At 33.1% G+C, this 25319-nt stretch overlaps 1 protein-coding gene across 8 annotated transcripts in view; it reads left to right on the top strand.

Annotated features, from left to right (window-relative positions):
• The window catches only part of Trax (Translin associated factor X), a 117166-nt gene that overhangs the window by 76859 nt on the left and 14988 nt on the right, over positions 1 to 25319 (top strand). For 6 of the 8 annotated variants that reach the window (XM_071890465.1, XM_071890463.1, XM_071890464.1 and 3 more), the window contains 5 exons: positions 1193 to 1251; positions 20339 to 20492; positions 22042 to 22146; positions 23241 to 23374; positions 23437 to 23510. In XM_071890465.1, the coding sequence (XP_071746566.1) occupies positions 1230 to 1251; positions 20339 to 20492; positions 22042 to 22146; positions 23241 to 23374; positions 23437 to 23510 (489 nt within the window). In that variant the 5' untranslated portion in view covers positions 1193 to 1229. The remainder of the gene's footprint in view (positions 1 to 1192; positions 1252 to 20338; positions 20493 to 22041; positions 22147 to 23240; positions 23375 to 23436; positions 23511 to 25319) is intronic. The other 2 variants (XM_040717534.2, XM_040717535.2) reach the window with 1 other exon arrangement.

A 25319-nucleotide genomic window follows, 5' to 3' on the forward strand; every position in this document is an offset into this window, starting at 1 on the left:
TTTTATCACATATACATTTAAAATGCATGATTTGATTAATGTTATTTTTTTATCTTACTTTAAGTAGAATAGTTTTTAGAATTAAAGAGATCATTAAATTAAAACGCTCGTATAATAAATGTCTGAAGGAATTAGAGTTATTTTTAATTATTTACAGCATTCATTACATTAATTGTACTTCTTTTTTTATTTAATAACTATTAAATAAATAGTAAGATAGAAAAAATCGTTTTAGGTAATTTGCCGTCTATCTTTTTGCTGTTTAATATAATAGGTGAAGTAAAAAAATTTGAGCGCTCTTTGCTTTATTTTGACAATAAAATTAACATTGATAGGATTATCCAATTTAGATCAAATATATTTCGTTTTGTTGGATAAATTTTGTCCATTTTGAAGGTATTTCCATTATACTCTAGACATTTTCGATTATTGGCCTACAAGACCGTGTATATTACCAGAAAGGGAATCGTTGGAATCACCGCTTTGCTGTTGCATTCATTAATGTATTGAGTCCATAAACAGTACTATATTTTTCGGCCCCCTTCTCCGCCTTTTCACCTTGGTTGTAGTGATACTGAGGAATGTATCCAATTTTATCTTTTTTTTACTTCCATTTTGGAACGTTGTAACACTGAACTGTCTTCACCAAACACACAACTGTAAATGAACTTTTTTTAAAGTGTACGCTTAACTTTTAAGCATACCTTAAGCTTATTTTGATGCAATGTAGTAATCTTGAGATATATTGCACTAAAGACATCTAGCTTTTTACTTAACCTAATATTTGCCGCCTTTTTGAAAATTTCCTTTATTATATTTATCAATGGAGTTCTTAGGTTTCTTCAATCCTCAACTGAGATCGTAGCTATGAATAAGGTGTCAGGTGTCTATGACTCCTTTCGAAATAGATTTCATAGGCAAAAATTTCCTAGAGACCAAAATGACCGTTGACGAACAAAATTGCCTTAAGTTGGTCAAAAAAAAAATGAAGGGAATAAGAGTGAGCGTTCTATTTATATAGTGTTCCTAAACTAATGTGAGTTTATAGTAATTTAAAGTCACTATATCTACTTTTGCTCAAGGCCCAGGAAATCTGCAAAATATTATGACTTATGTATAATTATTACAGTGTATGAATTTCATTCTTTCTCTCTCTCTCTCTTTCTATTCTACTTCTATCCTTCCTTTCAAGTCTCATCTGAGGGTTCGAAATCTTCAAAAGTACTCAAATGGTTGTAAAAATCAATTATCGTAAGTTGTTTCACTTCTTCAATCGATATAATACATAATATTATTTAAATATGTGGTACGTCAACATCTAAATAATCTTGAATAAAGTTCAACAAATTGAGAAAATTTTAATTAATTATTTTACAAAATAAATGTATTCATACAGCCCAATATTTCATAGACATATTTAAATCAATTATAGGACTTGTATTCAAATTTGTGTGGTGAGTCATGATACCCAGGAATTATATTGATAATTAAGAGCATTTATTTTATTTAAGAGACTTTTGTGGTCTTTTCAAATAAAGTCTATCAATTTATGAGTCATTTTCTGTTTGAATTCCAAGGGATGAATAAGAAAAATTTATTGATAGAAATTGTCGATAATTTGCTAAAGAGTATAAATTCAATCCAGACTAGAGGTGGGTTCTGTATTAGCCCGAAAGCCTGTCGTTGCAATTTCATTTTGCCAAGCCCGTGGCCACAACCTTCCAACCCGACATTTATTTCTAATGTGAAATAATTACTTAACTACTAACGATGACGTCATCTTCAATTTAACTCCAAATGAAGAAATTGTTGTTTAGTACTACAATATTTTTTCGTTCGGAAGACAAAATTAAAATACGAAATGTTTTTGAAAAAAACAACCAGATGTAGTGTCACACTTACTACAATAACTCACACACTAAGGAAAAAATTGTCATTCGAAGGTTGGTACTAATTGAAGTTTAGGTGAATAAAAAAAACGCCATCTATGTGTGAAGCCCGAGATTTTCTGGCCATGTTCAAATTGAAAGCCATTGTTCCACTCCGAGTATAATTGAGGATAGATATCGGAGTAAGTCTAGGAAAAGTCCTTCTCTCCCTCCTAATTTTAGCTGTTCTAATGAAACATCATGACAGCTAAGCTGCTCTTCTCCAAAACATTCAAATTTCAGGGTTACCATATTGATTTTCGGATTTTTTTTTCCATGCTCTAAACACACACAATTTTCATCACTAATTATAGTTCTAGGTAATAAGGTAATTATAGGCATCTAGGTAGTTCTAGCCATTCCATAAACTGGAGTTTCAATAAAGGACCACTGAAATAGATCTATATGTCTATGAAATATGGGAACGTAATATTTATGAATAAAAAAAAGAAAAAAAATCGTTCGATTTTGGTGGAGCAGTGGGCAAAGTAGAACAATGCCTTATTGCCTTATGTACCTTTTCCTATTATACAAATCGTTTATGGATTTTGTAAATTATTATTTCATAGCTCTACTTGCCTCTTTGCCCAATACTCTTGCAAAAATTGACCTAAAGACTCAACGACAAACGATAGGGGGAATGGGGAAGTGTCCATAGGGCAATGAAGCATAGTTTTACTTTGTCAATTGCTACACCAAAAATTGTCCTATTATTTATAATTGGAAATTTATCCTTTTTTGTTGATTTTATTTCAAGATTGCGTTTGTGTTGACAGACTACCCGCATTAATATAATACATATTTTATTCGTTTCTTTATTCGACGCTTGATTGGGTATTATATTACCATATATGTATAAACACGTAATTTTAATATTCTCTCCTCTAAGCCTTGTTTCTTTGTGTTTGCATACCCTAGAACCGTACGCGTAAAACTTCCCTGGAGAAATTTGCCAGTTAGGAAAATTGCGCATATTTTGATCAAACTTCATGATGAATAATAACATATTAGAATTTCGCTGAATATTATGTATGCCAAATATCTAAATATATTGGTTTGTTGCATACCCCCAAGGGAGTACCTTCAAGTGTAAGTAATATTATTGCAATATAGGAAGCTTAGGGCCTCTTAAATATGGTTGAATACTCTCCACTCTTGGATTGGCCTGTGTCCCCGGGGGATAGTGTTGGATATTTAAAAACCACTTCCATAGCATCTATAAGAAAAAAAGAGTTAAATTGCGTAAAATCAAAGAAAAATTGCAGTTTTGAATTTGCAAACCGAGGACTTAAACCATTTTTTGATATTAGAGGGGTTCCTTAGATGTATTGGATGAATTGGCGGTGGTTTATAACAATCCCTAATAGACCCGGGGGACAATTTCAGGTTGGAGGATACTCAATCATATTTTTAATAGGCAAAAAGCTATTTAACCCCCCCCCCCCTTCTTACCAAGCCTCTCGATCCATTTAATAGAAGATTGGATTGAATTTAAAAAATTGCAAGTAAATTGTATTGTAATAATATTACTTACACTTGAAGGTACTCCCATGAGGGATGGAACAAGCAAATATGTTGAAATAATTGTCATAAATAATACTAAGCGAATTATTAATGTGTTATTATTCATCATAAATTTTGAAGAAAATATGGGCAATTTTCTCTCGGCAATTTATCTAACTGGCAATTTTTCTAGTACCCCCAAACATCATTTATTGCTTATAAACATATATTTGGAAGAAAACTTATTATATATAGATTTCAATAGATTTGATTACATTAGGGTGTGACTGATACTCCTATTTTTCTGTACAATTTCATTTAAATCTATATTAATAAACAATTTTTTTTTGTCTGGATGTCAACGCATCATTTTTAATGTTTGCTAAATATCTTAAAAACTGCATGAATATTTGATCTAAGAATAACAATGTAGGGACAAGGGCGTGTTGTTAAAGGTCAGCGCCTTAAAAAATAAAGGAAGAGGGAAGTATATATCTTTAGAGATGGGAAAAACGCAGAGAAAAATAACAATGTTGGGAGTCAGAATGGAAAAAGGCTTTGTGCCATCATTTTTCTTGTTCATTTTTCCATATAATGTAGTGTCGTGAATGGCGCTAGGTGATTTCTCCTTAAACTATTTTACCTTAAAGCCATTTTGCCACAGGGATATTTCCTCATAATAGATATATAACTAAACGTCCTTTTTATTTTTGAATGAAATTGAATTTTAAATCAAAATGCGTAATATTTATCACTTTAAAAAACATTTAATGGTTTCTGAGGAAAGAGTAGTTATTTCCACTTCGTTGTGATCCAGAATTTCACAGTTGAATAGGCGGTTGTCTGTATGTATCACACCACCGGTTGGATTCTGAAAAGTGCATAGCCCCCCGCCTCTTATTTTAATACATCTTGGATCATAACTAAGTGTAATTCACTGCTTTTGCCTCATATTATGCTTGTTTGTAATAATAATCCATCATATTGAATTATAATTGATAACGGAGACGGGGGGAAGTAATAAGCACTTCTTCCAATCGAATTGCTGTCGTGTTTGTTGATTTTTCTATCATTATTAATTATTATTATGTCAACGATGCAAACACATTACATAGTGAGATTCCGAAAGTAGGGTTTGAAATTTTGAGCATAACTCCATCATTATTCCAAGAGAAAACAACCCTTTAATGTTTTTTTATGGTATTAAAGATCCCATATTTTGATTTAAAAATTCAAATGAAACATCAATTTCAACCAAAAATAAATAATAACGACGTAAATATCATATTTACATATGTATTAAAGCGTAGTAGTTATGTACCAGTTGTTTGAGTTAGCTGATGTGAGTGTTCTTGTGGAAAAAAATCTAATTTTTATAACTCCAAACATTTATACCAGAGGGATGGGTTACAGAGATAGAAGCATAACGGGGAGTAGTTCCTTGTAGAGTTACAAGATTCAAAATGCCTGAAACTTTGGTGAGTTACTGTCAACAGATGCTAAATATATGTGAATAGCTTTTATCTACTAGATCTGGCATCTTCACGGTGAGATTGGAAACTTTTCCGACCGGCCTCATATTTATATTGTAATAACATATATGTTTAAATGTAATTTCCAAATATTTTCCTTCCAGTAATACATTTTATCCCCTCCCCATTTTATTTTATAAAAAACTAAACTTTGAAGAATAAATAATCACCGGAAAGGTTCAATGTATTTTACCTTAAATGGATTTACATTTTTATCAATTGTAGAAAATCGTGGAGTAAACATAAAGAGGCCTCACTTTTGTATCTGTTTAAAAAAACTAACAATGTAAACGTTGTGGATACGTGTACCACTGAGCACAAGGGTAATACAATATACAGTCTTTCAAAAGTTTTTAATAATTTTTCCCTTAAATTGATTATTTCTTTACATTATTTTCAATAGTATTATTTTGAACATAACAAATTTAAAATAACAAATGGCTGATATTGTGAGCCTTTGTTAATAATAAAAAAATAAATTTGAGATCCAATTGACAATTGAATTTGGAATGATAAGATAACGGTTTCTTTTTTTTTTATAGACCTTATTTATAGGTTACAAACATGAATCAAATATAAAGATTACATCTTTTAAACGTTCATAATTTTCTCTGCCCTTCTCCCAACCCCCACAAACTGGTTGTATACACACATACAGTAATGGAGAGTCGGTCCGGTACGAATATCACTTTACCGCGTCAGTTCCTTATTATGTCTTCGTATGGCAATATACAGGAATTAGGAGCAAAAATTTTTTTCCACTTTTGTGTTATTTGATTTGTAAAATAAACAACACATTTTTGGCTAAAGTGGTCGCGTTGCACTACTCGATTCGTCCAAAAAATCAGAAAGTGTATCAATCACGATGGTAACAACACACTCAAAATTATTTCCTGAAGGCTCGTCACCTGAAATTGGCCAAAACCATCCGAATTCCTTCTTTTTGAAGAATATCAACAACAAAAACAACAACTGAGAATAATCCCGACCAATTAGGGAAATGGGATCGCTGACAGCATCGACATAGTGTTCCGCTGAACTATCCATCGTGCCATCAATGAATACCTTCGGTACCAGCTATGCAAGATACAGCTTCTAACCCCAAGATGATGCACATTCCGCCGAGTTCTTGGCCTCCTAACTTGCAGGATTTGAACCTTTTAGACTATTTTGCTTGGAGTAATCATGAACACAGGTTTCCTATGAAGGTACCCACAGCACCACAAGATCCCTGATATTTGAGATAAGGAAGGCATTCCGGAATTTACCTAACGGACAGTCAAGAAAGCAGTGGGATGTACTGAACGTGTAGTCCGAGCTAACTGTGATTTTATTGCTTGAATATCAAATCTAGGCTATAATGTTAATTTTTGTTCAAATTTGAACAAACTTAGCTAAGAAATAAAGTCAAGGGAGCATTTTACTTTTTTTTATCGACTTGCGAACGTTTAGATGAACTACCCTTTACTTTTATTTTTTTTAGCATGTAAGGTATTTTAATTAACGTACACAATTCAGCAGGTGAGGCAGTAAAGGTCTATCCGTCCTTGTTGAAGAATGTGTTACGACATGAGCTTCACCCAAACTTACATACTCATATACCTCAGTATTGGGATGTATAATTATAGGCATATACTTTCTGAAGAAGTAAAGAGTTTTATCCCCTTCGCCTTTTCCCCTCTATTAACTTTCTAGTGAATTCGTACTCACTTAAAATTATTGATTGTTTTTTACAATGACAACGTACTTTTTGGTGGGTCAATAATTGAAGTACTTATATGAATACTAGATATTCAATGAGAGTGCGCCTCATCAATAATTAATTAGACAAACACGCTTTTATAATAGTGTACAGAGTGGATATGGAAAAAAAATTGGGGTTTGATAACCTCGCCTTCTATTTAATAGTCCTGTATGGGAACGAAATTTGAAAGACAATCAAATTGATTTATTTACAGGAATCGCAAAATCACTCACCCAACGCGTGTGGGCTAAAATGATTTTTATAGGCCTAATAAATTTTTACATTACCTGCCGAATGGGCAATGTAAAATTATACATATATCAGGGGCGTCTGCAGGGTGGGTTGGAGGTGATGTAGACCCCCCTAAATTAAGGAATGCAATATTTGAAATTTCTTTCCAAAAAATTTAATTCTTTGCGAATAGCTTATATGTTGTATGGAGCAACGTAGCTCAGTGCACAACACTGAGGGGAAAACTATCATTTTGAACTCAATGTGCGTAGGTTCAATACAAAAGCCTTATATAGCGATGAAAATCGTGTTTATGAAAAAGTGCTCATAAAATGTAAATGAAAAATATTTGAAACACCTTACAAGTATTGCTTCAACGGAAGTGATGATTAAAGATTCGATATAGGCTTGCCTCAAACAAAACAATTCAGATGCACTGGATAGACGTGTCGGACACTAGACATATTGGTCAAAAAACAGGAAGAACAGTGAACAGAGAAGGGATGAAGAAATGTCTGAAGATCATGGTCTTGTCTCCGTCCTTATTTATGACTGAAGACGTCATCAGTTTCCTTCCAGTTTAGTGCTGCATATCCGTCCTCAAAAATGATAAAGTTCGGTCCTTGATGACGTCTACCTTGATTTGTAGTACTAATTGTCCTAAAGACCTACAGTCTTAAGGACCAGTCTCAACGACCAAAAGGAGCATTTCAAAGACTGTGCTGAACTGGACTGAATAAATAAGGAGAGACACAACATTAGATGATATTTTTACTCATTTAACAAGAACAGCAGGTATTTTCTAATTTGCAAGAATAACCAATTTTCTAGTTCCAAAAATGTTAATTAGTTGTTAAATTTGTCATCACTTGTATTTAAACATTAAGAATAAGAGTTGTGCAAGTTCATTTCGTTTTGGGATACCTAAAAAAATCAGAAGAGCCGATGGAGCTTCTAGGAATTTTGAAATTTTGTCTAGATCACATATTCATATCTGAGCTTAAGGCTTGTATCACAAGGCTTAAGCACAGTATTCTCAAGATATTTGATCAACTCTTTGATAGTAGTAGCCTATCTATTGATCCGCATGTTGTAATCGCCAACCAGAGCGGACATTCCCTCCAAAAAAAATTTTAGCAATGGCGTTTTGACTCATATGCGCGGTGTCTAGATGATCATGGATGAATTTATATAGGATATTTCCTATATAATTAAGATAGTTAATGCGTGTGTGATGTACGTCCCGTTTAGAAAACTTATAAAATAATGCTAAAAACGGATATATTTCAAAAATGAAGACAGATACAGACTTTAGACATTAATAAAAGTTGTTCAGAATTCTGAGTTACATAAGTAGGGTTATGTTTTATTCTGATAAGATCGGATTCCTGGGCTCTGGGGTCAAGTTTTTTTTTTGCTAATAAGTTGATTAAGATAGTGTGTTCGTGCTAGTATAATAAAAAATAAATTTGCTAAATATGAAACAATTTAATAATACGTTTTTCCGTGTGCACTCTGCACAACACACTATACCTATCCTCGTCCTTCCTCCCCCCTTCACCAAAATAAATAAATAAATCATTCAAATCAATCCATAACAGTGTGTTTTCCTCTCAACTTAGAGAAACAAAAAATGCCTTTGAATCATTATGGGGAGTGTTTGTTGTAGCAGTCCCTCACGACTTCATGGTCAAGAGATCTATGAAGAATCCCTTTTCCTTACCCATAACAAAAGTAAAGAAGAATCTATCATTAAGCCCGTTGACGAACGAAAGCGTTCCCGTCCTTTGACTCCTTATTCTCGTCGTCCACTCACCTCTCCATTTGTTCTAACACGACCCTCAACCACGACTATTGATGAGAATAACGCGGAAACACTGGACCATTCATCTATTTCCAATGGATCTCAATGATATGGTCTGGTTAGTGAAGTCAAAGACCGTATTTTTTGACATCATAAATCGATCAGACTTTGTTCATATACTTTTTTTCATTGGATTAATATTAAAAATTGATAATTTTTGCATAAATAAATATGACATTGGAATAATTTATTTAAATTAGAATATTTTTTTATCTTTAGGACTGTGTTTCTTATTCAAAGGTGTATAAAATATTCCCTTGGTAGCGGGAGGGGCTTTATCTATTTGACAATATGAACATTTTTTATTTTTCAAAAGCTTATTATTTAATTTCTGGAGAGCCAACATCTAAGTATATAGTAACCACTAGTGTTTGTGCTCATAAACGACTGGGATTTATAAGTGTAAGACCTAGTTATACTCTGATTAAAATTTTATCTCTAGCCTAAAGAGACCAACATATTATGAATTAACTTTTTCCCTTTGGTTTTAACAGATGAATATATAAACCTATTAATATTTTAGTCTCTAAGTGTAAAAATGTCGAAGCAACAACAAACTAGGCAACGCGTGTCGGATCTCTTCCGTGCCGGTGTCAGTGCCGAGAAGGATGTACAGACTGTTGGTATCTTCATCTGAACTGCTTACAACCTCAATACGTCCATTACCGCTTTTACACCCAAGAAGAACCAAAAATTATGCAGCAATAATATGTTTGACTTCTAGCCTGCCTGTATGTGGCCCTCCTCCAGTCCTGACCTCAACCCCCTAGACTTTGCACTTTGAAATGTTTTGGAGAAGAATGTCTACTGCACCTCTCATCTAAATTTGGATTCACTCTGAGCTGCCAATATGACAGTGGAACGCCAAGGACATAGGGGTTTCACTGTCAAAAGCTGTCAATATGTTCGCTGGCGTGTTGAGACTGTTATTGCTTGTGAAAGAGGGCATATTGAATAAAAAATAGAGCTAAATATAGGGTTTTAACTTGTCTCAAATTGGTTTCGATTTGTGATTTCTTGATTTCATAAAAGTCACGTTTTCCATGTAATTCCTGCTAACCTTTGTTCTATCTTTCTTCCTCCTTTTCGAAAAAAACACTCAAAAATAAATGTTGGGAATTTTTCAGAGCAGGTTAAAAGTTCCACGTTCTTGAATATTTATATTGAGTCCAGTTGTAGTATACAATCACACCTTTGGAACTCCTTATCGTACGATCCGATGTGACCAATAACGAACAATATATACTTAGTTTTAAAATAAGGGTAGGAATTACTATATTACTTTTTCCCCGCACCTAATATATATAATATGTAACAATATTGCTCGCACACTTTTTGAACTAACACTCACTTATTTATTATTGCTCTTTATTTACAATAAAACATTTAAGGATGTTTTATTGACTCAGGAGCTTTATTAATTTGCTTTTTTGTTATTCTATGTCAATAAATGCCAAAGTTATATTAAATTGTCCAAGCTACGGAAGAAAGTGTTTGCGCAAATTATTTACTGTTTATTTTATAAGTAAAATATTTACTGTCGACTGTGTGAGTAATTTTATTAGCACCATGTACATCTCTAGGATTTTAGAGTATGTGACTACATGTATTAGATGTATGGGAAGGTCTAAGTATTCACAATCAACCATGAAGTTTTGAGTAGTTGCCAATTATAATTGATGAAAAAAGTCCAATGGGAATGGAAAATGGATAGTATCCAACACAAAAGTATTTGGGCCTGCAATGCGTTTTGTCAACAGTTCCTATGGGTTTGGAAATTGGGCAAGGAGTCAATACGCTCCATGCCACACATCAAAGGCTACTTAATCCTTCTTTAAAGAAAATTATGCTAAGGGTTACTATGATCAAAGGAACTTTGGTATCTGTCATCACCAAAACTGAATCCCTTTGACAACTAAGGGTGAATCACCATTGTAAAAAAAGGCATGTGCTGCCTACCACCAAAGTATCCCCAGGCTGAAGATCTTTGTGGAGGATTACTCGCCCCAATAACCCCTTCCACCGTAAGGTTATTGAGCCAAAGGTTTACGAAAAAGGTGGAGAGCTGTATTGCTGCAAAAGGCGGGATATTTAGGGTCCATGGCAGCCCACTCCTTGTTGACAGAGGGATTGATGGCTTCAACGTTCGGATGACGGATGCAAAAGACCCTCATCTCGATGTTTGGCCAGAAAGAAAGTTCAAAGGAATTTACATCCGGACTATATGGTGGCCACATTCTCTTGTCCCAGAAAGCGATGTTGTTAGCTAAGAAGGTCTGAGTAATTTTCGCAGTGTGAGGGGAGGGCCCATCTTGCTGAAAGACGACTTTGCCTGGAACCAGAGAAGCAGGTTGACCATCAGTCGATGTACATGATTTTTGTAAGCCTGTAACCCTATGAGGAGCAGATCAGGGAAACACTATGCCGTTGGAGGCAACAATACCTAGCACCATATGGATGATGCTGGGTGTTTGATTCGATGGTGGTCATTGACTTCCCTGAAGCTGACATAACGGTGATTGTAGACCTATGTTGACCCACACGAAGAAGAGTTGATGCTTTAAGCCTTGAATTTCGCTGCGACGAGGTTTCTCGTCCGATGAAAAAAAATTAAAAGCAGCAAGTGCTTGAGATACAATGCAATTACAAACAGTTCTAATAGTCATTACACTGAACCTCTCTTATCAATATAATAAGAGTGTGTCAGTTTCAAGTCTCCTGCCCGTACTCATAGATTCAAATTACATGATCTGCCAGTATGTTAAAGAAAATAAGCCAAAAATTAATGTGTTTACCCTGAATATTTGAAAAATGTTTTAAGAGAAGAGGTCATGACGTTTCATTAAATTAGCTACCATCAGCTATGGGATAAAGGAAATAAACACAAGTCCTACTCCTGATATGGGCAGGAATTACAACGATGTGTGGATACTCAATTATAGTCTGAGTAAACGAGGACTTACAGTTATAACTCCCCAACAAATCCTGAGTGTTACTCCTTGTTTTTCACGTACTAATGACTACTTTATACTAATAGAGCATTTTTATTGACGTTATAAATTAAATCATAATTGAAGGAAATACCATTTTGGGACTAAAATTAATATTTTTAATACATAAAATGGACAAATTTCCGATAAATCTTGATGATACTTTATCAAATAGCTTTATGAATTTAAGGAAACTTAACTAACATCTGCATTGAATACTACTTAATCACAATGAAAACATATTTGAATTACAAATATAAGTAATATGTAATGAAATGTCCATATTTGTACTATTTTTTTTTTTTTTTGATCAATTAGGGATGAGAAAAGTAGTATAATTAGCGAAAAATATCCGTTTCTTTCCATTGTGATAGTTTATTTTTATCTAGAACACGGAATTCAGATTGTTTAACGATGTAATAGCATACCTATTTTAAATACATTTCAGAGGTCAGATATATAATTGAACTAGACTTTAGAGCAATAGATTTATGATAGACAGTCTAAGTCCTTTTATTTGTGTGTCCCATTTCGACATCCAATGAACAGTCCACTGATGGGAGTTCTTTATCAGGGTTCAAGATGTACTGGAATGATTTGTGGCCTGTTTTTGATAGTAAATTATCTTCCCAAGAGATATTGCTCAAATTGGTTAACTCCAAACATGATACCATTAGCTTCTTTGTCGATTTGAGAGTAGTTCTTTTCAGCCTTCTGAGTTTTGGGACTCAATTGTACTCACTGTCCTCATCCATTTGAGAGAACACTGCTCCTAAAACTAAAGGAGAGGGATCCTTAGAGAGGATAAAAGGCAGTGTGGGATCATAAGACAAGTAAAATTTGTAATATGTTTTTTAAAATGTCTAAAACTTACCTTTGCCTCATTGGACCTAACCTTGTAAGCTCATAAAAAGGCATTGCAATTACAGATAAGTCCTTGAGGAAGTGACGATTAATTTGAACAAGACCGAGTAATGACTTCACTTTAGTTGCAGAGGTAGGATTTTGGAAGTCTAGGATGGGGCAAGTCAATTCCAGAAACAATGATCTACCATTTTCAGATATTTGGCCCATATCAACTATGCTGACGTCACGTGAAAAGGGTCTATATATTCTCTCTTCAAAATAATGGGCACTAGATAATTTGGCTATAAACTATTTTGCCTCGTGGATATTTCGCCTTAACATATAAATAAAGGAGATTTATACGTTGTTTTTGTTATTTTTGGTTATAAGTAATGCTCCCTTGGAATTTTTGAATCAAAATATGTTATGCGTATTAAGCAAAATTACTTATATTGGAAAATATATAAACACTCTTCAGATTGCAATTACAAAAAGAGCGGGAACTTCCATTGTCATATTTTTTTAACCAATATACCTACTCTAGGTAAGTATAGCGGGGTTTTTGTGAAAGTGAAATGACAAAGGCTTTGTTAATAAAAATGTATATTACTCCCAATATTAATAATAAGCCTTTGATGATGACGTTTAAGAGAAAGTCATTGGAGCAACAAAAGGAAAGAAGAAATATGCAGAAGATTTATGTGGACATATTTGAGGAAGGATATATATAACCAAGAAATATAGTTGTAATATCAATAATAATCTTCATATATTGAATTTCTATAGAAAATGGGGAACTTTCTTTGTTTTGTTTTATCTTTTGTACTTGGGTACATGTCTATGTTTAATTAATAATTACTAACATGTTGATATCAAAGTTTTAGTAGCTTTAAAAATGATAACCACCATCTCATTGATTAAAAAAAATATTGCCCTTTCCATATGGTACAATCCCGGATCGTTTCATCTTCTATTTGAACAAATTGTAATAGATTCGAAGCCTCCACAATATTTAAAAAAAGATGTTATAGAGTAAGGCTGTTTGTTTTTCAACTTTTTTCGAATTTCGATTACGCCTAGTAGTTATTTTGCGGTTAAGAAAATAACCTATGCAAAAAGTTATTTATCTCGCCAATAACAATTAAAACACTGCATAAATCATTATTAAATATAATATACATTATTTTAACCTATAAAATCATTAATAACATTTTTTTCTGACACTACCCTATGGAGCAAAAAGAAGGAATAATAATTTTGATCTTTTTTTACTGGAATGAAAAAAAAGGATGCGCGCTATACCCCGATCATCAAATTGTCCCAATTTTTTTTGTTCCATAGGCTAATTTTAAAAATAAACTTGTGAAACACTTTTAATAGTTTTAAAAGATGTCTATCAAAATAATATGATGATAAATAACTCAAAAAAATGTCTTAGTATCTATATTGACTAAGTAAAGAGTTTTTGCCATTTTTCATAATTGAATTGAGATGTGCGACCTTAAGATGACCAGGCAGAATATTGCAATTTTGAATAAGTCATTTTCATTCCATATGACAACTTTTATCGCAGTAATCGTAATCGAAATTCGAAAAAAGTTGATAAAGAAACTATTCTTCTGGCTTCTTAGGCTTCTCCATCTAAAATGGAACACTTTAAATTACAAAACTTTTAACCGAATCCTAGATAATTTTTGAGGGCTTCGTCTTGACGGAATTTTGCCCTCCAAACTCGCCGTATCTTACTCCGATGAATTTATTTTGTGTGGTGAACAATTGAATGACAAATCAACTGAATCCCCTTGCAACACCAAAAACGAATTTATCGGTCGGATCTAGAAGGCATTTTAGGATTTCCCAAGGGACCAAGTGGTAAGGCCTGCTTGCGCTTTTCGCCTTATATTGATGTGATTTTATTAAATTAAATAAATCACAATCTATCAAGCTTTCAGAATCTGTGTTTTTTTTATTAAATTTGATTACTGGTTGGAGAGAAAACCGTGTTTGTTAAAAAATATTTTCGTGGCAGAGATAGCTTGTCCACCCTTTATATATCAAACTTCTTAAAAGAAGTCGAACCTTTTTAATCTACTTAGTTTTACCCATATTACCCATAATATCCCATCAATCATGATTTTGAAAAATAATAATATATATTCTTTCGTCCTTGTCAAATGGTTGTCAATATAATTCAAAAAAGAGTTTTATTTGAAGGTGACTTTTTCCGTATATGGGATTACTTATGGAAGAAATACTCTATACAAGAAATATACAGCATTTTATTTATCTTTCTTTTTTGACGAAACTTAAGACTATTTCTTATATCCTTACTATTATTACTTTTACCTTTTTCATTTTGTCACAAAACATTTTCTCTTTTAATATTAGGTTGGAGAAAAAGTAATTTTGCATTTTTTGCTTTATTTCAATGCCTTATAAGAAGTGATACAATCATCCTATTTAAGCCAAGTATCTTTTTTTTCTGCCCGTTCTGTTCGATAACTTGTTGCCAGCAAGAATCCAAATTCATAATACCCTTCTGGCAGAAGTTATTTTCTCTATTAGAAAAACATTGGATAACCAATTTTTACAGGCCTCTATGAGGACAAATTTGTACCCCCAAGCGTGTTGCCAATAGATACGAACAGATGATCAATAATGTTTGTCAGATCCTTACTGTAGGGTAGATGCATCCGAGCTTCTGGCCCATCATCAATGATGTGTGCGGCCTACCGTTGTCTTGTTGAAACAAAATTCATCTCCTATTGAAGTTTCTTTTTGTATTCAGACTTCTGAAAATAGTTCAAAACTGTTTTATAATCCATGTTTAGCATGTCTAACATAACGGTCTATTTCGATATTTTCCACGATTGTATCGACCTTGTCTGCCAGTGCGTGGTGTATCATTCACCTCTACTATATCAGAACGAAATTGCTCGAACCACTGTTGTACAACATGAACCGACAGAGTATCGGCCCTATTTGCGCACCACCAAGTGCTTTAAAATATATATAAATTGCCAATATTGTCGTCATAAGAAAGTTCAAACCAACCATCATAAAACAGCGTGAGTAACTATTAGTATACATATACGTGGTGAAAAGGATTTTTTTTTTTTCAAAGACGATTTTTTTCTTTAACCAGTAATCAGACTTACAGAATTAAATATGATCATCCATGCTTGTTGGATTTTAATTGGCTTTATTCTATAAAATAGCCTCCAGCTTCAATTAAAATGTATATTAGAGGCCGAAAGCGCGAGTAGGTCTTCGTCACGTGGTCCCTGGGTAAATCCTAGAATTATTTCTTGATCCAACTAATATGTTTGTCTTTGGTGTTTACCCTCCTTTTGGTTCGATCGCACCCCGCACAAAAAAGAAAGCCACCTGATTAAGCTAGCGAGTTTGGAGGCCAAAAGTGTGGCGAGATGAAGTCGTCAAAATTGTCTGTGAGCCATTTGAGACTTTTTATCGAGGTATGACATGGAACCGCAACTTGCCTCACTTTGTCGACCCAGGGCTTCACCTTGGTCTTACCACGTCTAAATAGGCATCAGTGTTGAACCTTAGGCAGTGGGGAACACACCAGGAGGCAAGACGTAGCTAACCACCCCAAACCTCAGCTTGCATTGCTGTTGGCTCAAAATCACCTTTATAGAGCTCAAATTTCCTCCTAACCTTGCGAAAGAACGTCTCACGTATCCTAGTGTTTGAACAATTGTTATGTTTTCGCTCCCGATGTGGATTCCGTAGAGGTCTTCGTGCCTTTTCTAATTATTTGAAATAACCAATTCGTCAATGAATTCATTTTTTTCCAACTGGTGCAGGTTGTTTGTACAAGATACTTAACAAACAAAAACAAAAAAAAAATCTTCTGGCTATGTACTGGTGTTTGCCCAACAGAGTGCGCCAAAGTGGTGGCATAGATAGCTTGCGCACCCTGTATATACAAAATAAAAGCGAAAGAAAAAATTATAAGAATTCCCAATTTATCGAATAATAGAGTATCGTGCCTCAATGCATTTGCTTTCTCTTTGATTCGTTTCCCTTTTTACTTATGTATTTACATATTTTTGTTATTACTAAATATATGCCTTAAAAGATGGATTGGGAGGAAGGGATTATATACTTAACATAATATGTATGTTCCTTGGTTTTTACTCTACATTAGGATGGGGCTGTTTTCGAAAAAAATCTAACATTTTGACTGATAACTCTCAAACCGTTTATGGCACTCCTGTGTATGGATTAGAGTTGTATAAAATATATCCTGCCGGTATATAGAAATAAAAAACCTTTAATAAACATGGTAATCTTGACAATTTGAAGAATTGAAGAGGAGAGAAGCTTAGTTGTCATGACGTTTTATTACTTTAGATGCAAGCAGCCGTGAGATGAAGGGACTACACACAAATTAGACCAATGTCGATCCTCAATTCTACTCCGATCCCAACAAAGACGGACACTAGTGATGTAAATCGTTTGTGTTGTTTAGCTGGTCCATTATTTGGAATTGGTAGTCTGAGGAATGAATTTTCTTTTCCTTAGGAGTTGACATTATTTTTTTTTTTCAAATTCTTGCGTAATGAACTTCCTTTTCTAAATAGATTCAATTATATTTAAAACAGGATTGAACATTTGTGTGTGCTTATAAAAGACGGAGCGTAATCCTGATAATTTATTACGGAGTTATAATTGCAAGTCCTTTTGGACTCAAATCTATTTTTAATGATAAACATCAAGTGTGTGAATGACTTTTTTTAGAAAGCATTTTTTTTTTATTTACTTCATTAAATTGATCTTTAAAGAAATATAAATAACATTTTTGTAAGAAATATCTTACTGTGTTTGCATGTAACCTTTCCTTCCTCATTATAATATGTAGTCCTTGAATAAAAAAAGTAAGATAGCAAAATTTAGTGTGGATAATTCATATTTTGCAAAGAATTATCATATATTTCTATAAATAAATTTTTAATTCTAAAACTTTGGAAGCCCCTCAAATATCACTTAAAGAAGCCAAAATTGTTTTTAAACATAAACAGTTTGACGTCACTAAATATCCACCTTATAAATGGGAATGAAAAGGCAGGTATTGTTGGTTTATTTTTGGTTTTTTTATAATTTAGACACAATTTTTATTTGATATGGAAAAATTATAATATAATTACAATTAAGTTAAAAGAGGAAAACACGATAATAATTCAATACATCATTACATTTTAAATTTCAAAGACTCCTATGTGAATTATTAAAAGAAAATGAATAAGAGAGAAACAACAAGTTAAAGCACCACAAAGCTAGTGCGTGACGTGTAACATAAATAATATAAGATTAGTGAGATAATTTATTTTTTTCCCCAATCATGGTCATTAACCGAGTGTAGGTAAAACATATTTATACTTCGTTTTTGCTACATACATCAAGGTTTTGTGAATATGGTAAAAATACTAAAAAAATACAAAAACAAAGAAGATCTTCTCAAGTGTCTTAGAAGCCGAGAAAATGCTATCTGAACGTGACCAACGAATTTCGGTCTGTACACTTTTGGACGCTGGTAAGAAACTAACGAATAGGAAGTTGTTACCATGGGTCTAGACCAACTACCGGGACATGAACGTGGTGTTCCAGAAGGATGGTGCGCCTGTACAACCGTCCAAAAAGTCCCAGAAGCTGTTGGAGGACAACTTGTCTTTCTGGCCAAAGAAAATGTGGTCCCCTGCTCACCATATGCCAACCCATTAGACTTCACTTTTTGGGTTTATGTTGAGTCCAAGGCCTGTGCCGTCCGCCATCTAATTATCAACAACCTCAAGGACATCGTCAACCAGCACTGGGATGCCATGTCTGGTGACTATATACGGAATGGGTACAAGGTAGCCGCCTGGAAGCCATCATTGCTGCCAAGGGGAGCTACATCGATGATTAGGGTAGCAAGACATCATATTAGTTATTCTTAGTTTATTGGCATACCCTATTACAACTGGTTGCTGAAATACATCTTGGTAGAGTTCTAGATTGAAAGTGTCAAGATTTTTTCTTTGCACCCAGTATCCTTTTTAAAAGTACACATTCACAAATTATTAGGAAATATTTATAAAAGGAAAGACAAAAAAGAGCAGAAGGTCTATTTATTATTATTTTCCTCTCTTCCCATCAATCTTCTCTCCAATTACTTTGAGCGTGGAGTTAAGTCCATGTCACTTGGTTCAATGCACTATGTCTGTTGGCTTTCAAAAGTGATATATAATCGAAATTTTTTGATATTTAGATTGGATTTCAAATTAAAGAACGAGGATTACGTGATGTTTTTCGTTTTCATAGTAATAATATAAATCAAAAACTTGGGTCAATGGATGTCAGTCCTCCAATGCTCCTTTGAACGACCTCAGTCTAGTGAATTTGTTAATCGAATATTCTTCAAATAATAGGAATATTTCCAAATCTGCCTCTTGCAAATTTTCCAATCAATTATGGTATTTGTCGGAGGAACTCTTTGGACTTTGGTTTCTTTGATGATAGAGTAAGTTTAACTACATATAGAAAAATGCTTAGCCAATGATTTTATACAAAAAATATTAAAGACTGACTTTGTCACGAAGAAGTCAAAAAAAAAAAAAAAATTTTGAAGTTGCCTGAGAAAAAAAAAAAAAAAGTTGAACCAGCACTTTGGAATGGTAGGGAAGACAACATGGAGGCATCAGAAAAAGTTATTTCTTTCTACGTATACAATGATCTTGCTGAAAGAGGCGCTCATCACAGAATATAGTGGATTAATAACAACTGACAAGTCACAACTTCAATGTCTTCTACAAGTCAGGGAAAACCATCGAAGGATCGACCCCAACGAGAAAGTACTTACAAAAAGTCATTAGCATTTGTCTAAAACTTACACAATAAGAAATTATTTACATCTATCATATTATAACAAAATATAAATATACTGATTACAAAATAAATTTACTTAAAAAGGAAATAATTTGAAGAAATAAATCTTGTGTCTAAATATGCAAATATAAATAACGTACTTACTTGTTCATTTATTTGCTATATCATCAAAAAAAAAAAAAAAATGTGTTCAAATGATATATTTTTTTGTAGGTACAATCTTTGAATAGGATGACCTAGATTTTTATTGCTGGTTTTATGTGTTAAAAGTGAATTAAAAAGGTCACTTTCCTTAAAAAACTAAGGTCATGGTAACTAAATTTTTTAATTTTTTCTTTGAATTTAATGTGAATTGAACGTAATTGCAATTTTCATATTTATTTGCTACAGAATTAAAAAAAGGGGCTTGAGTTAAATTACAATCAACTTCAATCGACGTTATTTTGAATATATATGTATAATTATTATTTTTTTTTTTAAATGAATATAATATATATTTTATTGTAAATTTAGTAAACTCAATTTATTGTTTTTACAAAAAGCTTTAATTTGAGGCATATGGATAGTAATCAAGCAAATACTCAGTTTTTTCTTTAAAAATGTAAATTTTCAAAACTTTTGGGCCTATGAGCTACCTCCAATTTTTTTTTCAAAACTACTCAAACTTTTCTCAAATGTTTTTGTACGATTAGATACCATCTTTAAGAGTAGTCATTAACTTTTCCAAAAAAAAAAAAAAAAATGACTTAATTGTCACCTTAATGTACATGTGTATTGATTTGTCTAATCATATTTTCTTTACATCCCCACAGGAGGCAAAAAAGAAGGGAGATCCCATCATCATCATCACCATCATCACTCCAAAACCTCCGGCGGAGGAGATGGACAAAATAACTCATCATCATCTGTCCTCCCCGAGGACTTAGCTAATCGACCCATTGTGCAAATGTTTTATGGCCTCTCCAAGTATAGTTTTATATAACTTATTTCACATCAAATCGCTCCAATGAGATGTTCATCTCAACAACTCAGAATTTTGATAAAAATTTAGTATGGTAAAAGTCAGAGGGACTCTGGCTTTCATCATTTAGAGGGGCTTAGCCCCAAAAAATTTAAGAACGTCGATATATAATTACTTATACAAATAGGTTTATTTTATATATAAATAAAGAAATTGGGTGCCTCTCTTGCAGCGCTGAATAGAGGTAAATAGAAACAAAGAATGAAGGTAGAATTAAAGAGAGGGATGTAGAAAGATACAAAAGTAGAAGAGAAGAAGGAAGACAAAGGGAGATATATAAAGAGATAAGTAAAAAAAAAGGCTACATATAAAAACAGTTCTTAATAACCTTTGAGACTCAAAAAAGTATCATTGGAACATGCTTAGTTATTTTATACGTCTATTTGCTAAATTTTGGACTGTTTTTTGTCACATTTTTTTATAGTAGCTCTTTTGTAGCAATTCCCTTATATGATGACCTTAAATTTGACCATCAAATTTCGTCATTATCGAATTGGATTCCTTTTTTGCTCTGATGTCACTTAGAAGAGAACAAAATATAGGATAGGTTAATAGATTTTTTTCCTTTGCTATAATTCGATTTGAATCAGAAGGGAAATGAAGTCTATTAAATCAATATTATGTTATAAATAATTGACATTTAAAAAAAAATATAATGAAGTAAATGTATTTAATTAACTAATTCAATATTATATTTATAGGATAGCTACTTTCAATTATATAGAATAAAAAATTATGCATATAACTTTGAATGAGGTTTAGGAAAGAGCGTGAGCAGTTAAGGCTTAGTCAGGTAGCCCTCTAGAGACTAAAGTATTACCTGGCTTATCTTGCCATATTATTATTCATTCATTCTTGAAGAGAGAGCATCCAAGTATAGAGTAGTTACATGTGAGTGTGCTCACGAAAAACGGAGAGTCTCACTGATGATTTCATCTACTTGATTGGAACAACGTTTGTCTGTTATTCGACGCTTAATTAATTCGGCTACTAGACCTACTATACTAAATTTTTTTCAAATTCTGAGGTGTCCGGATGAAAAATTCGCCTTTTCATTGGGCGATTTTATGGGGAATACCCCTATATTATAAATATAATATATGGACTGAAAAATCCCTGGCTTGATACATATTTGGCGCTATTTTTTTTTTTTTTTTTTTTTTAATTCACCTACTTTTCAGACAGCTATCAAAATTTCATCAGAATCTGTTCTTTAGTTTGCGAGTTATTTTGCTAAGTGTACCGTTACTTTTATTATTTCTAAAACAATAGATCAAGAACAAATTTGTGTTTGAATTTTAAGCTGATTCTTGATGCGAAAAAATAGCTTTCAAGCTAAGCAATTGCTTGAAACTTATTATGGGGGCTCTGCTCTAAAAAGGGAATTTAAAAAAAAAAAATGAAAAAAAAAATAGTTTTTTCTTTATGAAGCCGGAACTTTTCAGGCCATATGTTATGTGGGCTGGCTTATATATTTTATTTTATTCAAAATAGCGAATTGGATCAACGCCATGACAAATATGAGAGAATTGTAAAACTCTGTCGGGATATTACTATTGAGAGCAAGCGAATCATTTTTCATCTTCACCGTATTCAAAAGTAAGATATCCTTTCTTGGTAGAAAAATAATTAGAAAATATTGATAATTTTTAAAGCAGCAAATTTTTGCTCCTTATAGTTTTTACTCTGAGATACATAACCTTTATAAACTGAAATATGTATCTTCATTTGTGGCCTACAGAGCGTACAACTTTTTACAGCGTTGATCTTATCTAATTGTTTACTTAATCTAAATTTTAATAAATCGATAATTTATTTGTAAATTGTCTTCAAACTCGATAAAAGATAGTTGTTGTAACTCAAGATTCCTTATATAAAGTTTCGACTCAATTAAAAACAAAACAAAACGAGAACGAGTAAAATGGAGCAATGAAGGAGTGAAATTTTGAAGTTTCTTTAACGTGGTATGACCCATGGTCAAATCCAAGGCGCTCGGGTGCAGATTCAGTGAGACATGTCTTCAGAACAAAGAATCCATCGGAACTCTGGTCTTGGATGTTGTTGCCAGCATTGCGGAGAGGAAGAAGCGGCTCAATGCCGACACTTACATCAAACTTCTCGATAAGAAAGTGCTACCTTGGGCGAGAGAAAAATTCGGGGACAACTTTTTTTCACTCAAGACAGAGCTCCGTGCCGCGTAGGCCTAGGCCTTCTATGGGTCAAATTTCCGCACTTTTGTAACCTTTATATGTGACCGGCCTCCTCTCCTGACGTGAGCCCCTTGGACTACTCTATCTAGGCGAGTCTGTGTGTGTGCTACTCCTCACAGGAGGGTCCAGTCTCTAGGGGCTTGTATAAAGAAGGAGTGGACCAAGCTCGAGTCTGACTACATGGTCAAGGCTTCCAAGGGATTTATGCCTCGTATTGAGGCAAATATTAGGACTGAGAGCTCACAAATTTTTAGATGATTTTATTAAATAAATGTCCTCACAAAACCTCTTGTTTAAATTTTACTTTTGAAAAAATAAAAAAATATATAGCATTAGATGAGATGAATCCTGTATATACGTTCAACAAATCATTTTATCAATATGCAATATAAAAAAAAATCAATCATAAATAACTTTTTATATATTCATTTTTCGAAACTTTTGTTATTTTTAAAATGAACTTACATTTTATAAAAATTACAGTGTAGAAGAGGAAATGTCTACCCTTCTAGAGGTAGAGGAGCGTTTGAAAAAGATTCGCTCAACTCATTGGATCCAAGTTGCAAAGGAGTTGGAAGGAGAAAGTCCTTTTCAATTTCTACGGGCTTATACTGGGGGTGAGTCTTTTTTCAATTGCATTTTTATTTTTAGATAATTTAATTATACTTTTACTTTCAAGGACTTCAAGAGTACATTGAGGCTGTTTCCTTTTATCACTTTCTCCGCTACAATGAACTCGTCTTCAGGGAACAGGTAATGAAAGCTTCAGGAAATAAACATTTATATATTTTTATCTATGTACAACCATCAAATGGAAATCATATTTTATCTTTTTGTGTGTGTGTTTGACATGGTACGATATATTATTATGTAAAAATCAAATGAATCATTTGATTATATCTGTGTATGTCTCGGATGAATCATAAGACATTGTACACAACTTTTGTATATCTAAATTTACTTACCCTAGTGGTCCATTAAAATCTGAACACTTGGAATTTTAAACTTGAAAGGGGTATAATTTATTAACTAACTATAGAATTTCAATAAAATTAATACTATACAATATAGATGTATGTTTGAGCTCTCGTAATCATTAATGTAGCCGTTCTTAGCAGCAGTGAGGTCTTCCAGGTGATGGCGGTAGGTCTGTCAATCACTGCAGATGTAGTCCTCTGTCATTGCGTCCAAGTGCTGGCTGAAAGTGGCTTTGAGGCCCTAGGTGTTTGAATGACGGACACTGCAGGCCTTTCTTCGACATGCACCCAAAAAAGTGTAGTCAAAGAGATTGGCATCAGGGCTGCAGGGGGCCAAAAGTGTCTGAAAGAGTTTTGTAACTAGAAATGATCTGTGTCTTTCATTGCTAGTGTCAAAAGTGGACTCTCCACCCTCATAAGTCTCTGTCATTTAATCAACTTGTACATAAGGTAGAGAGTTCATGTTTGTTCTGTTTTGTAACTAATTGTTTATGCTTTAATTTATCGAAATATGAATAAAATTCAATCACACAACCTTATTAATTATTGAATTAGTAAATGTTCGGATTTAAATGTACCACTCGTTATATCTATGTACCCCGTGAGAATCAATTAAACTATTTTAGGCTATTTAAATTTCTTCATATACACAAAAAATATTTTTTTTTGTTAAAGGAAAGCCTTAATTGTATTCTTCTTTGGCCTTAATAACGACTTATTATTGGTGTATGAAGGCACTGTATTCCCGACTGAGGCTTTAAAGTCAATGCTACTTTCTTCCGCTATATCTGATCTGAAAATTAATTTCTTTTTGATTTACGAACTAAAAGCATTTTCAGCCTATGATTTCAATACAATTAAAAAAGCTATCTTTAGGGCCAATTTCTCTTCTCTTAAAAACTTCTTTTTCTAAAATTTCATTTGCCGTAAACTCATCTGCATTAAAAAACAAGGTTAATATGAATACAAGGTTAGACAATCATGTAATTGGGATTGTTAGAATTTTCAAACAGATGTATTATACCGACTGCTGGGCAAGACAGGCAGATTTTTGACAAAGCACGCAACCACTGATAGTCTGTGACGTCGCTATTGATAGAATTTTCAATTTAATGTATCGTTTCGAATGTTCAATAAGAAAAACAGATTTTGACAAAACACGCAACCATTAATTTAATATGAGGTCAATATTAAAAGCGTAGTGGAAGTCAAACGTCAGTCGCACACACGTCATGTATAACCTTGTATTTCTATTAACCTTGTTAAAAACCTCTCCCAAGAACGATACCTGTCTTTTACTCCTTATCGTGATGTTAGCCTGTCAGCTTTTTCAACTCTTTTCTTTTCTCCGTATCTTCTCTACACCATCCATGTTTTGTTAACAGTTGAAATTTAGATCAATAAATTACCCAACTTATCGCCTCTATATATTACTTTGTCTATGACCTGATTTATGGAGTTGATATTCTTGTGACATCGTTTATAGGCTTTGGAGCCAAAAAAGCATAATTCAGTCGGTTCAGGTATGGACTATAGGGAGACCATATATATATATATAGGTTTTTTTTGGTAAAAAAATAAATTC

Source organism: Lepeophtheirus salmonis, chromosome 8 (assembly GCF_016086655.4).
Source record: "Lepeophtheirus salmonis chromosome 8, UVic_Lsal_1.4, whole genome shotgun sequence".
Classification (NCBI taxonomy): Eukaryota; Metazoa; Arthropoda; class Copepoda; order Siphonostomatoida; family Caligidae; genus Lepeophtheirus; species Lepeophtheirus salmonis.